This window comes from Elephantulus edwardii, unplaced genomic scaffold (assembly GCF_000299155.1).
Source record: "Elephantulus edwardii isolate Elephantulus edwardi_28Jun2011 unplaced genomic scaffold, EleEdw1.0 scaffold00252, whole genome shotgun sequence".
Lineage (NCBI taxonomy): Eukaryota > Metazoa > Chordata > Mammalia > Macroscelidea > Macroscelididae > Elephantulus > Elephantulus edwardii.
In genome coordinates, this window is record NW_006400002.1 from 3,048,651 (window position 1) to 3,066,415 (window position 17,765).

General features: G+C 45.1%; 1 protein-coding gene across 2 annotated transcripts; it reads left to right on the forward strand.

The window, feature by feature from the left end:
- Nucleotides 1-8,557: 8,557 nt before the first annotated feature.
- On the forward strand, nucleotides 8,558-13,175 carry LOC102850957 (glutathione S-transferase Mu 1-like). Of its 2 annotated transcripts, XM_006899317.1 has the most exons (8): nucleotides 8,558-8,596; nucleotides 8,911-8,986; nucleotides 9,341-9,405; nucleotides 9,684-9,765; nucleotides 9,874-9,974; nucleotides 10,721-10,816; nucleotides 10,897-11,007; nucleotides 13,086-13,175. In XM_006899317.1, the coding sequence occupies exons 1-8, from the start codon at nucleotides 8,561-8,563 to the stop codon at nucleotides 13,173-13,175; spliced, it is 657 nt and encodes a 218-aa protein (XP_006899379.1). In that variant the 5' UTR covers nucleotides 8,558-8,560. The 2 variants fall into 2 exon arrangements, with proteins under 2 accessions (XP_006899379.1, XP_006899378.1); XM_006899316.1 differs by lacking the exon at nucleotides 10,897-11,007 and having other exon boundaries at nucleotides 8,561-8,596.
- The last annotated feature ends 4,590 nt before the right edge of the window (nucleotides 13,176-17,765 follow it).

Here is a 17,765-nt window from a genome sequence, read left to right on the forward strand (position 1 = left end):
ATGTGTAACCAACTGTAATTTGTACTCAGTTTGTAGTGATGGAAAATGTATTTTAATTTGATCAAATAAATAATACTGGAATCTTAAAAGAAAAAAAAGATGGAAGGAATACACTGAGTCACTGGACCAAAAAGAATTGGCAGATACAGAACTATTTCAGAAAGTAGCGTGTAATCAAGAATCAGTAGGGATAAAAGAAGTTCAAGCTGCATTGACAGTGTTTGCAAAAAATAAGACCTCAGTAAACGGCAGAGTTCTGGTAGCCTAGTGTCTGCTGCACTGGAATCCCAAAAACATGTGATTTGAATCCATCAGCTTCTCCAAGAGAGAAAAAATGGGCAATCTCTCCCCATGAGATTTACTGCCTCTGAAGACCTGCTAGAGGATCACCTCTGAGTTGGTTCCAACTTCATAGCACAGGGCAAAAGAATCAATGAGATACCAACTGACACATTTTAACAAACAGATTCTGCCTTACATGTACTCACCAAGTTATGCAAGGAAATTTGGAGGACAGCTAGCTACCTGACCAACCAAATAAAAGTGATTTGTATTTGTTCCAAAAAAAGGTGATCTGACAGGATATGGAAATTATAAATAATATCATTAATATCATATGCAAGTAAAGTCTTGTTGAAGAGTATTTTAAAAAAAAACCCCAAATAACAACAAACCAGCTAGAACAGTATATTACCAGACAACTGCCAGAAATTCAGGCTGGATTTAGAAGACATCATTGCTGATATCAGATGGATTTTAACTGAAAGTAGAGACTACAAGAAGAATGTCTATTTGTATTTTATTGACTATGCAAAGGGTTTTGACTGTATGGGTAATAACTAATTATGGATAATTAATGTAATATGTAATTATGTCATAATTATGGATAAAATGGAATAGAATGGGAATCCCTGACCGCTTAACTGTGCTCATGCAAAACCTGCACTTAGACAAACAGCGAGGGAATACTGCACAGTTTAATATTAGGAAAGATGTGTGTCAGGGATATATATTTTTTTCCATACATAGTCAATCTGTATGCAGAAGAAAATGGGTGATATGAAGAAGAAGGATGTGGTATCAGGATCTCCATGAAGGCTCATCAGCAACCTGTATTATGCAGATGACATATAACCTGATTGCTGAAAGTGAGGAGAATGTGAATCACTTACTGCAAAAGATCAAAGATTGCAGCTATCAATGTAGGTTACACCTCAACATCAAGAAAATAAAAATTCTCACTACTGGACCAAGAGACTGATAGAAGGACAAGAGATAAACATTGTCAAAAATGTCATCTTGCTTGGATTGTAGATTGTGGAATCAACCCCCTTGACACCAGACGCTAGGAAATCATAAGGTGTATTACACTGGGAAAGTCTGCTGTCAGAGATCTCTCCAAAGTGCTCATGAGCAATGATGTCAGTTTGAAGATTAAGGTACAACTGATCCAAACCATGATCTTTTCAATTATTTGCTATACAGCTGAAAATTAGATAGTAATTAAGAATGACAGAAGAAGAATTGATTCCTTTGAGTTATTGTGCTGGAGAAGAGTGCTATGCCACGGACTTGAAAGGACAAACAAGTATATGTTGGAAAAGGGCATTCAGGGTGCAGCTTGGAAGCAAAGACAGTGAAACTTAGTTTCACATTCTTTGGGCATGTTGTTAGAAGGGGCTGATCCTTGGAGAAGGACATGATACTTGGAAAGGGGGAGGGTCACGAAAGAGAGGAAGACCCTCAATGAGATGGATTGACGCGGTGACCGTAATGGTGGACACGAGTATGTCAGAGATGGTCAGGAGGGCACAGGAGAGGGTGGGGGTCACATTCACTCTTCGTAGGGTCGCTATAAGTCATACCTGAGGTCACTTATCAACAATTACTAACGTTATTCTTATTACCCATTCAGTTTTAGCGGGCAGGACTGGAATTCTGTTGTGCTATGCCTCCAGAAACTCTATGAACTTTGGTAAATGTCAATAGTTATAGAAAGGCTACAGGTCTTTCATTTATAGGGTCGCTATGAGTCGTGCTTGACATGAAGGCAATCAACAGCAACAACGCTGATCCAAAGGCCACACATCTCTGGTAGGCTGACCAGAGGCTCTGCAGGAGAAAGATGGGCCAGGTCCCTCTGTGCCATTTACAAGTTCAGAAACCCTCTCGAGGGGCACCTGAGCTGGTTCTCACTTGGCAGCAACCAGTTCAGCCTTTCCCAGGTCCTGGGCTCCTTCTGCTGCACCCCCTCATCCTCCACTGGAGAAAGTCTCACCCACAATGTGAACGCAACTTTTGTAGAGGAAGATTCTTGGTTTCCCTCTACCTCCCCGGCTTGCACACATAATGGGACCCAAGCTGGAGAAAAGTGTTCAGAACACGTCGCCTGTGCAGCCCACGACGTGCCCGTGCAGCTGGCAGGACAGGCTGGCATCTAACAGAGTGACTCAGCAAACCTGGACGGGGCTGGACTCTGGCAGTTGCACTAACAAAACTGGTCAAGGCCAGGCTCTGTTTATTCACCTCAGAGGTCAGAGTGAAGCTCGTAGTGAAGCTTCTGGGACTGTTTAATATTTCCCAGGCTACCCAGGGAGTATGACTTGGCATTTCCAGACGAGAGGACCCGCAGGTGCATTTTGGGAACAGATGATATGAACAAAAAGCCCCTAAACTCACTGCCAGTGAATCCAGTCTGTCTATTAGAGGCCCTACGCACAGAGTAGAACTGCCTCTGGGGGCTTCCAAGGCTGTTCATCTTTACTGACGCAAGACCGCCTAATCTTTCTTCTGGGGAGTGACTGGTAGGCTCTAACCCCTCACCCTGAGGGGAGCTGTCAAGCATTGTAAGCCTTGTGCTACCAGGGCTACGTGCAGAGGATGTTGTTGTTAGAGGCTGTGGAGTACAACTCATAACAATGCTACAAACAACAGATCTGAACGCTGTCCTGTCCTGTGGCGTCCTCACCAACTCGACATACTTGAGTCAATTGCTACAGTCACTAGCTCAATCCATCTCATTGAGTGGTCTTCTCTTTCGTTGACCCTCCACATTTCAAAATCTGTGGGGATTAACAATTCCCCAGAATTTGAAAAGGGTTTAACCTGTCATTGTTCTCTAACATTGAAACCTTGTCCCTCTCTACAACATACTACTTTCCACACAAACCTTAAGGGAGTTACCAATTCCGATACTCCCTCCCAGGAGCCTTGCTGGTGCAGTGGTTAAAGCACTTGCTTATTAATTGAAAGTTCAGTGGCTTGAACACATCAGTCAATCCTGTTGAGCAACACTGAAGAGGCAGTGTGGGATCTGTAAACAGGCTGCCCCGCTTCTCAGCTTCTGTTCCTGGACAACCTTGTGTGGAGTGGCATTTATCTTCCCCTGTCTCTGCTCCTTACCCTGCTTGTTTAATGGGTTTTCTGTCTCACAACTTGTTCGATTCTCTCTGAGTCAGCAACCCCATGTACACAGAGTGACACTACCTGATCCTGCACCACCATCGTGGTCTCTGACGCACCCAACACCCTTGTTCCAGCCACTGACAACCCACTGGGGTCTTTTTCTTTTTTTCTTAACCCTAAAACACAGAACGACCAAAGAGAGGTCAATGCCTTTGTGCTATGGTGGTGAAGAAGAGTGAGGAGTGCCCCATGGTTGCCAGAAGAATTAAAACATGTGGAGAAAGTGCAATAGAGTGCTCCTTGGAGACAAGGGTGATGAAGCTTCCTCTCATGTACTCTGTGCATGTGGTGGGTGTGGGTTTTGTTGAGTTGAGTATGACTCATAGCAACACTGTGAACAACTGATCTAAACTTGCCCTTTTCTGTGCCATCTGCCATCCTCACCATCTCTGACACACTCGAGCCTGTTCAATCACTGTGTCAATCTTTATCGTTGAGGGTCTTCTCTTTTGCTGCCCCACCACTTTTCCAAGCAGGATGTCCCTCTTCAAGGAATAACCTCTCCTAACTACATGCCTGAACTCTCTAAAATGTCATTTCATCATCTTTGCCTCCAAGGAGCACACTGGGTGCACCTTCTCCAAGGCGTATCTGTTTGTTCTTTTGAGAGAGCTTATTCCTTGGAAATAGCCAAGGAGCTCTGGTGGCCTAGTGATAAGGAACTGCACTGCAAACTCATGGCTCGAAACTACAGGTTGTTCCATGGAAGAAGGATGAACAATCTCCTTCCATGTATTTACAGCCTCTGAAAACCCATTGGGAGGGTCAACTAGGAGTCAATTCCTACTTGACAGAATAGAAAAACAAGAACAATTCCTTGAAAAAAGACACTATGCTTGGAAAGGTGGAGGGTCAGGGTAAAAGGAAGATTCTCAATAAGATGGTGGAAGCAGCGGCCGCAGCACAATGATGACGTGTACCAGAGATAGTAAGGACGGCACAGGAGAGGGCAGTGTTTGCAGGTGTTGTTCTCAGGGTCACTATTAGTTGTACTCCACTTGATGGCACTTAACAACAGCAACAACTACAACTTTTACCAGCCTGGCCTCTCCTGATAACATATTTGAAGTATTTAAGATGAAGTCTGAGCATTCTGGTGTTTTTTTTCCCCAAGACAAGTACAATTACTCTTCCAATCAGCCAAGGACTGTTGACTGAATTGCACTCAAATAAGGTTGTAAATTGTAGCGAAGGAGATGGCCCATTTTCCCCTGGTGCACTGAAACTACCAGCGAGATGTGGCCTTTCTGCTAACACTGGCAACTTCTTTTGGTTGTTATGACTCTTCAACAGATTTTTAGAGGCTATAAAATGTCTTTAAATGGTCATCTATCTCTCGTGAGCAGCTGGTGGATTTGAACCACCTGCCTGCTGTTTGATAGCACAATATCTTAACACAGAGCTCCCTTGTTGTTGTTAGGTGCTGTCGAGTCAAGTACAAGCTTTGGTGACCCCATGAATAGAAGACCTGAACTCTGTCCTATCCAGCACCGTCCTTCTCATCCCCGACACCTTGGGTCCATTGCCACAATCATCGTATCAATCCATCTCGCTGCTGACCTTTCAAGGCATGATGTCTCCCTCTAAGGAATAGCCCCTCCTAACAACAGTCCCAAAGTATGTGAGATGAAACATCATCACCCTTACCTCTAAGGGGCTCTCTGAAAGCACCTTCCCTAAGACATCTGTTTATTCTTTGGTTGTTTGTTTATGATGTTCAGTACTCTTCTCCAACATCACAACAATGTCAAGAAGACATCAAGTCTTCTTCTGTAATCTTTCTTCATAGCCAGCTCTAGAGATACAGCTGGTGATCAGAAAGCACATGGTTTGAATCACCTTAATTTTTAAACTAACATCAAGATTGAGATTGCTAAGTTTCATCTTACCTGTATTCACAATCAACATCATTGGTACCAACTTTCAAGATATCAGGAGATATGCACCATTAGGAAAGTCTTCTACCATAGCCTGTCCAAAGTTTTGAAGAGCAATGATATCAGTTTAAAGACTAAGGTGCACCTTTTTTGTTTATTGCTTTTGTGTATTATATCTGACCCTGCAGTAGGTTTGCAGAGTCGGTAAATCAGTTAGGAAAAGATTGTCCATCTTTCTCAGATGGAGCCACTGGTGGAGTCCAACCACCTACCTTTGGGTTGACAGCACATTTCCTTAATGCGAAACCTATACTTGGACCAGGAGGCAGTAGTCAGAACAGAACAGAAAGGGACACTGCATGGTTCAAAACTGGGAAGGGCGTACGCCAGGGATGTGTCCTATCTCCATACCTTTTCAAACTGCGTGCAGAACAGATTATCCCGGAGGCTGGGCTCTATGAGGAGAAATGTGGGTTCAAGACTGGTGGAAGATCTATCAACAATCTGCGTTATGCAGATGAGACAACTCTGCTTTCTGAAACTGAGGAGGACCTGAATCACTTGCTGCAGAGGGTCAAGGACTGCAGCCTCCAATATGGATTGAGGCTCAATGTCAAGAAGACAAAGATTCTCACCACTGGGCCAATTGGCAGCATCAGGATGGATGGTGAAGAGATTGAGATTGCTCACAGCTTTAGTTTGCTTGGCTCCACAGTCAACACTCTTGGCACCAATAGCCAGGAAATTAAAAGACATATTGCCATGGGAAAATCTGATGTTAGGGACCTCTCCAAAGTACTGAAGAGCAATGTTGTCTCTCTGGAGACTAAGGTGCATCTGATATAGGCCATGGTCTTTGCAATCACTTGTTATGCATCAGAGAGTTGGATAATGACCAAGGAGGATAGAAGGAGAATTGATGCCTTTGAGCTGTGGTTCTAGAGAAGTGTATTGAGAGTACCATGGACTGCTAGGAAAACAAACAGATTCATCCTGGAAAGGGTTAAACCAGGCGGCTCCCTGGAGGCAAGGATTCTGAGGCTCCGTCTGACATATTTTGGACATGTTGTAAGGAGGGACAGGTCCTTGGAGAGGGACATCATGCTTGGGAGGATGGAGGGATGGCACAGAAGGGGAAGACACTCTATGAGGTGGATTGATTCAGTGACTGGGGTAATCGGGATGGGTGTGTCAGAGGCAGTGTGATTGGCACAGGATAGAGCAGGGTTTAGGGTTGTTGTACATAGGGTCACTATGAGTCACAAGCGACTCAATGGCACATAACAACAACAAGCCATCAGATGTTCTTACAAGTAGCATAATATCCCATACACTAATCCTGCCCCATTAACATAAGAAAGGTAAGTTACTTATAAATATTTTGGGTTCAGGAACAGGTTTCAGAACAAGTTCACTACAATTCTTTTTGCTGAGTATTTGTATTTCCATCCCTGAGATACTGAAACAGAATCATCATTTTAACAAGCTCTCCAGGTGATTTGATTCTCATTTTTACATATACACAACTTACTGAGGATCTAGTTAAAAATGTAGATTCTGACTCAGTAAACCTGGGGTGGAAATGCAAGTTCTCAGCAAAAGGTCAAATCAGAATGGACCAATAAGCAATCACAGCACATATTTTAGAACAAAGTATCAATCTTGCAAGGAGCTCAGGGTATAGCTCACTATGTACTGTGGTGCCAACTGGAAGGTCAGTGGTTTGAAGTCACCAGCTGCTCCTTCTGAGAAAGGTAGGTCATCTGCTCTCCTAAAGACCTACAGCCACTGAGAGCTGCTCAGTCAAAATGACTTGAAAGCACCGGGTTTGGTCTTGTGGTTTTTTCACACCCACATGCTGTGCAGTCATCATCATTATTTTTTAAAATCGGTTGGTTTAACCTCTGTTTTGGCTTTTTGTTTTGTTTATTTCAAAGTCAACTAAAATACAAAGTGTGCAGCCATTCAGCAGCAGCTCTTACTGCTGCCCCAGCCCGGGGTAACTACCCATTTACATGCCATCTTTGTGTACTTGTCTACCCCGATATTCCACAGGGGACTCAGGTGGCACGTGGCAAGAAGTTGTACGCCAATCCAAGGCAGGCGATTCGAATCCACTAGCTGAAGACGGGCAATCTCCTCTCTAGCGATTTACTGCCTCTGTGAACCCAGAGGAGGGTGAATTATAAATCAGTTTTGATTTTATGGTCGATGACAATGACAATACCAACACATATTTTATACAGATGGAAAAGGTAAAATTTGCCTTCTTTTCCGGTCTGGCTTATTTTACTCAGTATGTTTTTGAGGTTCACCCTATTGTGTTATATGCAAAAACTGTATTTCTTCTTACATCGCAAATTATAAGAACTTATTTTTCTGTAATGCGTCAGCCTTGCCTTTTTGGGTATAAACCACTTGTTTTTTAAGTTCCCTTCATTTATTTTCGTAACAACTCAATGCAAACTCATTGCTGAGAAGTTGGAACCAATTCATAGCTGATCCTCCATGGATTTTCCAAGGCGGTAAACCTCCTGGGAGGACATAGTCCTGTGGAGCGCCTGGTGGATTAGAACTGCTGCGATGAGACTCCTGTGAGTTAGAACTACCAGGTTCTGCCACCCACCAGAACTCCCTCATACTGTGCAGGTGCATGTTTAAACTCTCTGTAGAGCTGTTGCAATGTGGCCGACGTTTGACAGCCTGAATCACAGAATCCTTTGAAAGTCCAGATATAAAAGCGAGATTGTGTCGAGTCCTGGGAAGAGGCAGAAATGGAGCGCAGCCCTTACTGTATTTCCAGCTGTTCTCCCCACATGCACTGAGATCCTCCTCAGGATTTGGGGTAACCTTGAATGTGGGCAGGGGAAGCAGCTGAGGGGACCAGGGGAATCAGGGAACCAGGCTCAGGCGCCTTTGGATTCTGTGCTTGCACACTTGGGAAATCAGAGCCTGTCTGACAGGTTGAAGAAAGGGACTTGACTCCCTGCTTCCTCTGGACCAGGATGCCGGAACAGAGGCAGAAGGCGGAGACGGAGGGATTTCAGGGTCAAAGGCACAAACTGTGGGTGGGACGGGGCGGGAGGCAGGGTGCAGAGGTGGAGCCCAGTGTGATTGGTCTCTTGCTTCTACCCTGAGGCCTTAATAAATCCTGGCCTCCCTGACAAATTCCTCCTTCAGCTTCCTGGTGACAATCTGAGTCCTCAGAAACTTGCGCCATGGTCATGATCCTGGGATACTGGGAAATCCGCGGGGTGAGTACGTCGTGGAGCGCTTGCTTCAGAGGGACCGGAGTGCAGTAGTTGGGAGAGTGCTGGACTCTCGGCGGGGTGTGGGGGACTCGGGGGAAGTGGAATCTAGAAAATTCTTACAGCTTCACTGGAACTTAGTTCTTTCCAGGCTAGGTGTTTTGGTCAGAATTGGGTGGAGGGTGAGGCATAGTGAGAGGCTTCAGGAGGGAGCTCTGTGGAGTTTCCCCCCTACTCTCTCTGGAGTGAAAGCTCTGTGGTGAAGTCAGGTGGTGATCAGGACCCTGCACTCTTGACACCCTCTCCACCCTGTCTCCCAGCTGGCTCATGCCATCCGCCTGATTCTGGAATACACAGACTCAAAATATGAAGAAAAGAAGTATATATGGGGAGACGGTAAGAGCACCTAGATTTTGGCCCCTCTGCCAGCTAATGCTGATTTGGTAACACACTTGTATCCCGGCCACCTGTTGTCCACCACTACATGGCCTCCACCAGCTAAATCTGGTACCTGCCCTTCCAGGGACCCATTTATCTTTGCAGGCTCTGGGCTGGAGTGCAGGATTCTGGGAGGGAATTGCAGCCCCACCTTTATTAATGATATTAATTTAGGACTTGCCTAAACTTCCAAGTTTGAGGCTTAGAAGTTCTACAGATTCTAGAACTACCCTTGTCAGCGGCCCTTGCAAAGACTCTCGCGATGGTTCGGAAGAAGGAAAGTGCAATCCTGAGAAGTTTGTTCCTTTGCAGCCCCTGACTATGACAGAAGCCATTGGTTGAATGAAAAATTCAAGCTGGGCCTGGACTTTCCCAATGTAGGTATTGGGTGTGGCTGCCGTGAGGGAGTCTCTCCACCATCTCCTCTCCTGTGGAGGTTGTAGGATCAGGTGTCTTCTCTTCTGCCTCTCTCATTCCTACTTCTCTTCCCTGTGTTTCATTGATGTTCTGTGTTCCACGCATGCATGAACTGTGCATATATTTATTTAGAACTTAACTCTAGCTCTGATTATGCTGTTGCTGCTTTGCGGTTCCCTAGAGAAATGGGATGCTGGGGAGGCTGGTGGTGTGACAGCCCTGCCTGGTTTCCCTGCAGCTGCCCTACTTAGTGGACGGGTCTCACAAGATCACCCAGAGCAACGCCATCCTGCGCTACATCGCTCGCAAGCACAACCTGTGTGAGTGTGTGGGGTGGGGCAGGTGGGGTGATGTGGGGAGCCATGTGGCCTTCCCTGGACTAGGCTGAGGGAGCATTTGAGGGTGAGTGTCTGATCTGTGAATCCCAGGTGGGGAGACAGAAGAGGAGAAGATTCGAGTGGACATGTTGGAAAGCCAGGTTATGGACACGCGTATGAGTCTTGCTCTAATGTGCTACAACCCTGACTTTGTGAGTGTGGGATGGGCTGGGCCAGGTCAGGGCTTAAGTTAAAGTGGGTCTTGCATTCCCATTTACAGTGGTTCCGTGTGACATCTAAACTCCTCAAAACTACGGATCCTGCCAGAGGGTCCCCTATACTGCTACCAATGTGACCTGCATATCCTTAAATCTCATGGGGGAAAATACTCTGTATTAGTCCCTTCCAACTTGGGGCTAAAATCTAGACTCCCTAGTGTGCAAATTAAGATCCTAAACAAGATGTTTAACTAATTGTTTCCACTTGGTAGGGACAAGATTCTGAATGATTAGCCACATGGTGTTATCTTATTGTCTTGGTTTCTACAAGAATGCCCTCCTTCCTTTCAGCATTTTACATTTTTCTCATCTATGATAAACTACTTAAATGTCCTCTGCATTCACATGCCACCCTGCAAGCCAGAACTCCCCCTTCTTTCCCTAAGCTCTCGTTTTGTCACCTCTGAGTCCAGCTGTAAGTTCTGTCACATCTGTAAGTCCAAGGGCTTACAGTTACCTGTTGTGACAAGTCGGTGGGTTGATGGAGATCAGTGATGATGGATTGAAGTCCTTGTGGATGACCTCTCTGTCTTCCCATGCCTCTGGGAGGTCGAGAGTAGAGATCTGGAAACTGATGGTTAGAGTAAATGGAAAAATGGAATTGTAGTGTGGGGAGTGGTACAGGTCAGTCTAAGCAGCACGCTGGGCCTGCAGGTAGTAACAGCTGTTTTCTACCCCAGGAGAAGCTGAAGCCACAGTACCTGAAGGAGCTGCCTGAAAAGTTGAAGCTCTACTCTGACTATCTGGGGAAGCGGCCATGGTTTGCAGCGAACAAGGTAAAGCTGGAAGGGGCATGGAGATGTTATTCTTTCCAGATGATGGAACTTCTCACTCCCTCATCTTTGACTTTGTACAGATCACGTTTGCAGACTTCCTTGTTTATGACGTCCTTGATGTAAACCGGATCTTTGAGCCCAAGTGCCTGGATGCCTTCCCAAACCTGAAAGACTTCATGGCCCGCTTTGAGGTGAAGCCCCTGATCCCTGTTCTTTTGGTGTTTTTTCCCCCTCTTCTTTCTTCCCCTTCATGCTTTCCTAGTTTGGAAGCTAAAATGAACAGTAAGTTCCATTTGTGGAGCTTTTGGTTTGTGCATGGGCCTGTGTTAAATATTTTAATATATTATGCCAGATTCTATTCTTGTAACAGGAGTATAGGATAGATAGAGCCATAATCCTGCTTTTAAAGAGCTCTGGCGGCCTAGTGGTGAGGAGTTGAATAGAGTTAGTATGCCCTAGCTGCTCCACAGGAGAACAGTGGGCAGTCTCCTCCCATATCATTTGCACCTTCTAAAAACCTGCTGGAGGGTCAGCTATGAGTCATTTCCAACTCAGCTGCACAGAACAATAACAATTTACAGATGGGATGATTGAAGAGGGTAGGGAATTCACCCAAGTTCAGAGATCCAGCTCTGCCTGTGCTGGACTTCTTGTCTGTTTCTATGGACAATCGTAAGTGGCCCTCATTTTTCTGTGCCTAAAAGGAGAGCTCAGGCCCTTTACCTGCCTGCGTTGCACAGCCCAAGAAAACGGGACTGTGGCAGAACTCGAGGAGTGAGCATGTAGTGGGCTTAAGCAGACGATTGTCTAGGAGTCAGACAAGGAAGGATTGATGTTCCTAGGACACAGACAGCATTCCTACTTCCAGCGGGGTCACATGTAGACTTAACCCCAATGTAATCGATGTCTGGACAAGGACTGATGTCCCTGGGCTGTAGATGTGCTAGGGTGTGAGTGCTCTGTGAATGTCCCCAGGAAAAGTTTCATTCACGTGCTCTCTGGTAGAACACCGTCTCACCACTCTTCTGCCCTTTCGCCTTCCCCATTGTATAAGGTTTTCTCTCTAGTATGTCAGCCTATCTGTGTTCACTGTGGTTAAGACACTGAGTCAGGCCTGGGAGTGGGGGCCTGCAGAGATGGCCCTGCCATGGGGCCCACCTTCCAGGAGTTCGGTGTGGGGGGTCACTGCAGCCACAGCAGGTGTGTGGGCGTTCAGTGCCAACTGCTTGGAGGGGAGCACAAGGTGGACCCCATCTCACACATCAGCCAACACACACGTTTACCTGCGTGGGGAGCAACTTAGTCTTCTTGAGTACGGAGAGTTGAGAATGTGAGGCAGTCAGCGCAGCGTTCTTGTTCCTTCACCCTTTTCCGTCCAGAGATCTGCTTTCATGGCTAGTTCTCATCGTCTTCTGGCTCTAGTGGCAGCTGAATACACTGGGTGGACACAGGAAATGAGGGGATTGTGAAAGCCAGCTGTGGACAGCGACTTGCAGTCTGCTGGGACTGGATCCCATTGGATTTGGAAGATCTAGATGTCTTTGAATCTGTAAGACACTATTTCTCTTGTGATAAGTGACTAGAAACACACCTGAGTGTCACATGTCCTTGTCTCCTTAGCTAGAGGTGAAGTGGTTTCAGGCACAGTGAGATTGGGCTGAGAACCTGGGGCCCTCCTGCACATGGAGTAATTAGAGGCTGGCCCTGCCCGGCTTTACTTTCAGCTACCATGTGAAATGTCGTCCAGGTTAGTCATTCCATGAGATCTGGGCCTCTTGCCAGCTACACACGTGAGCTCCCAGCTCAGGCACCATTCTGTGTGCAAACTCCAGGGAACTGGCTTTCAACCAGGAGCCTTCTACTTGAAAAGAGAACGTTTGCTCTGTTCTATTGAAAGAAAGCTGTCCTTCTGTGGTGGTGGCAAGGGACAACCCAACAGAAGGCGCCAGAACTGGGGAGAAACAGCAGGTAGATGCAAGTCCTGCACCGAGACTGACTCCAGGAGCAGGAGGAAGATGCGTAATCTCTGTGCGCCTCAGTCACCCTTCTGATAATGTCTATAGTAGAATCTCTCTTGCAGCACAACCTGGGGATTTTTTTTTTTTAGTCCAGTATTAGAATCACTCAGAGATAAGAAGCATGTAACAGTATAGGGTGTTCATAAAGGAAGTACTTTTTAAGATGAGAGGTATTTTTTTTAAAATGAGAGTTGTTTTCATTAGATAGAGGGGGAACAAACCTGCCTCTAAACTTAATTTTTCCTCCTCAGCGTCTGGATAAGATTGCTGCCTACATGAAGTCCAGCAGGTACCTCCCACGACCTCTCTTTGGAAAGCCAGCCGTGTGGGGCAGTAAATAAGGTCTGTAAATCCAGGAGATGGAAGAGAGGAAGCACTGTGCCTGCTGCCTGGAGAACACCCAGCCTGCTCTGACCCCCAGCACCACCTACTCCTCTCCCTCATTTTCACTATTTCATTTCACCAAGGACTAATTGACCTCTTTTCTCTATCCTAAGGCCACCTATTCGGGCCCTTCAAAGCCTCAGATGCCACTTCCCTTCAGCAGTGTCCCTCCTCCTGACCTCTTTTGTCCCTGCATAGAAGCCAACCAGACCGACCTTTCCCTGTAACTTCTGCTGGAGAATCTCTCTGGGCTCCAATCTGTCCAATAGGGCCAGTCCAGAGTGTCCTGCTTTTTCCTGAGAGACCCCTGTGACTGGTGTTAGGGGCACTGCTCACACATGGCCCTTGCCCCTGCCCTGTCTGATCCTAAAGAAATGGCTGAGCCTAACCTACTGTAGTATCCCCTCCTGGTTGTCTGGATATAGAAATAACTCTAGAAGTGGGGGTGGTGCCTGGGGGAAGGGGTGCCTTCCTTTTGTTTTTGGTGTCCATGGCAGGACCTGCAAGGACGGCAGGGTGTGGTGAATACTAAGAGGATAGTTGTACCCATGTGTGTGGTTCTAAAAGCTTGGGGGTGATGGGTACGATGCTGAGCTCTCCACAGCGTGTCATGACCAAGGGGGCCTGTCTTGTCACTGTCACCTGGAAGGTTTCAGTGATCCAAATGTCCCCCTTCTCCAATCTCACAATAAATGTCAACAACAAATACTTCACAGAATTACAATCGTTATTTTACTTGGATTTTTTTATTTTATTTTAAAGTCATTGAGGAGAGAACCTATGTCTTATTTTCTGTTATCTCTGTTGTCTATTACAATTTCTGAGTTAATCATCTATTAAAGGTAGAAATTGGGAAGAATTACCTCTAGGTAAGGTCCTCCAGACTTCTGCACTCATGAGCAGGATATACATGTTTAGAGACAGGCATCTCTGCCAGCGAAGATAAACAGTCAAGGTCAGAAGATTTTAACACCATGTAACTGGGGGAATGTGCCCTGCTCTCCCTAATGTAAGTGGTCATAGGTTATACTTGATGGTTGGAAACCGTGACTGAGAGATTAGTATTAGTAGGCCTAGTTCTGGGCCAACATATAGAACATCTTTGGGCTCAGCCGGTGAGGTGCACATTTTATATCAGATCATCCACGAAGAACCCAGACTCAGTGGAAAAGCACATGTCTGAGAAGGCTCCTCACGCCATAGCTGGCTTGTGCAGTGAGGCGATGTGGATGTACAGCCTCAGACGTGGTAACTGAGCGTCAGTTTGAAGAAGGGTCTTAGAGGAGTACGTCCAGATTTTCACTGTCTGAAAGGATTTCATGCAGTTATTAAAGAAACAGGGAGCTAAAGAAATTTACTAAAAATAGTCAACAACTAAATGATTTCTTTAAAAAGATAAAATTGATAAAGTTAATATCAGGCAAGCCAGAATTATATATCTGGTAACTGCACTGAAATCCCAAAGATGTGGTTCAAATCCAACAGCTGCTCCACAGGAGAGAGGTGGATATTCTCCTTCTTTGTGATTTACTGTCTCTGAAAACAGGCTGGAGGGTCAGCTATAGGTCGTTTCCAACTCGATGGTACAAAATAACACCATACACTTTAGTTAAACCAAAAGTTTAGAACAATTTAAGAACTTAACGACACAAGTAATAAAAATAAAATAGAAAAGTGCATGTAATTAGGAGTGATGTTAGGATTACTTTAGGATTAGGTAAAAAAAAAAAAATTGAATACCCTTATAAAACTGAGGGTACCAGTCAGAATAGCAAAATTTAACAGAACAGCAAGCAACAAATGCTGGAAAGGTTGTAGAGAAACTGGAACCCTTACTCACTGTTGGTGGGAGTATAAAATGGTGCAACCACTGTGGAAAGCGGTATGGCACACTCTCAAAAAGTTACAAATAGAAGCTACCTTTTGAACCAGCAGTTCCACTACTGGGAATATACCCCAAAGAGACCATCACTGACATCCAAGCAGATAAAAGCACACCCATATTTATTGCAGCTTTGTTCACAATAGCAAGGAGTTGGAAACAACCCAGATGCCCATAAACAAACGAATGGATAGAGAAGATGTGGTACATTCACACAATGGAATACTACGCTGCATTGAAAAACAAGGAACGCATGCAATATTATTCAAAATGGGTGACCCTGGAGGACATTATGCTGAGTGAAATATCTCAGTCACAAAAGGACAAATACTGCATGGTGTCACTGTTGTAGAATGGGACTGATATCAGGGTTGGGGTAAGACTGAGAAATTATGTATACTGCATTGAAACAGATGAGGGAGAGAATAATTTGAAAATCGATATATGATAGGGTATTATAGTTACCACAAGAGTCCAGAATTAAGGGTCCATAGTGGAGTGTACCCGGGGACGTGGAAGGGGTGCAAGGGAATTGTATACCAAAGAAAGAATTTTTCTTTTACTTTTTCAAAGAGGAGCAAACTGGAGGAGGGGGGTCGGGGGGGAGGGCTGTGCAGGGAGAAAAGTGCAACAATGAATGAATGGAAACCCAAAATCTCTGTAAATGTTCATTAAAATTATTAAAATAAAATTTTTTAAAAACTGAGAGTACAAAAAGAAGGCAAGGAATGGTTTGTAGAACCAAGTATTCAAAGACCAAAACACTCCACAAAAATGGGAAGGCATAAAATAATCATAAGCACTTGCTTATCCCTGGCCAAGAAATACCATTGGGCCACAGCGGAAAGCAGAGACTGGCTGATAAGATAATAAACTTTGTAACCAAGGGCTTTTCTAAGGTAGCACATTGACAAAAAAAGGCTAAAGAGACCACAAAGTGACTTTTCTTTACTATTACTAAAAATCCCTCCCATAAGCAACCTGTCAGTTTACAATCACCACATGAAACTCCTTGTTAGGACCCAGCAGACATATTAGGTCAAAACCTTTGTGATTCATACCCCTTACTCATATCCCCCATGGACAGATGAATATTCAGCAACAATGCAAGCATATCACATTCCTAGTTTACTTACTTGCAGTAAAGACTGAGACCCTTTTCTCTCATCTACTCGTGGGTGACTTTTAATCCTGTCTTTCATTATTTTTGTTCAGACATTCCTCTAGGTCGTATAGCCCTGGTGTACAAGTTGTCATACAGCGGTTACTTGTGGTTGCTGTGAGGCTGAACACTGTGACACTGATGTGTCAAATGCGTTTTTGGTTGGCTACCCAATGCTGACAGAGAGTGGGGTTGAACTCCCTGATTAAAACAAGCTTGGAAGGAGGAATGGCACCCACTTGCATAATAGCTTGCCTCTGGAAACCCTATGAACCTGGAGAGAGGATGAAAGGCACCCAAGGTTGAGGACTCTCCTTCATAGGGTCACTATGAGTCGCCTGCGACTCAACGGCACTTAACAACAACAACTCTGCTTAATAAACTCTCTAGCTTTTCACCAGAATCACTGACTGGTCCTCCTCCTTGGTAATCTCTGTGTCTGGCGCACTCTCTCTCCCCTTTTCTCACTCCTCCTCTCACATCCCCTTTGGGCTGGGAAGGGAAAGCAAAGAAACCTTGTTCATACTCCCTCTGCTCTCCCCCAGCTCTTTCTGGCTACAGTTTTCATCCAGGAAAGGAGAGACCAGAACTACGCCCAGATCACCTAGAGACAACAGTGACACTATGATAAAAGAGAGAACACTAGAAAGAAAGCATTAGGTCAGATTAAAACTGGTACTTATCTAGACCAGGATTCAGCTAATGTTCTCTCTAAATGCTAGGACAGTAAACGTACTTTATTGGTCACATGATCTCTGTCAATCACTCGACCCTGTCCTCCTGTGTAACAGCCATGGACAATTCAAACACATGGTATGAATATTGCAGTATTTGTTGTTATTGTTATGTGCCATGGATGGAGTCACTGTGACTCTTAGCTACCCTAGTAAAACAGCTCTAAACCCTGCCCTATTCTGTGTCAACCTATTGTCTCTGACACACCTACCTCCACATGCCCAGTTACTGAGTTAATCCATCTCATCGAGGGTCTTCCTTCGCACTGTTCCCCCACCATCCCAAGTGTAATGTCCCTCTACAAGGACTGGCTCCTCCTTGCAACATGTCCAAAGTATGTCAGACGAAGCTTCAGAATCTTTGGCTCTAAGAAACAGCCTGATTTCACCTCCCCAGGATGAATCTGTATGCTCTTCTAGAAATCCATGGTATATTCAATACTGTCTTACAGCCCCACAGCTCAAAGACATCAATTATCTATCATCCCTAGTCATTGTCCAGCTTTCTAATGCATAGCAAGTAATTGCAAAGACCGTGGCGGATTAGGTGCACCTTAGTCTCCAGATTGACATTGTTGCTCTTCAGTACTCTGGAGACTTCCCTGACAGCAAATTTTCCCAAAGCAATTAATGTTTTGATTTCCTGGCTGCTGGTACCAAGAGTGTTGATTGAGGAGCCTAGCAAGCAGAAGCTGCTAACAATTTCAATCTCTTCACCATCTTTCATGATGTTGCCAATTAACTCAGTGGTGAGAATCTTTACTTTCTT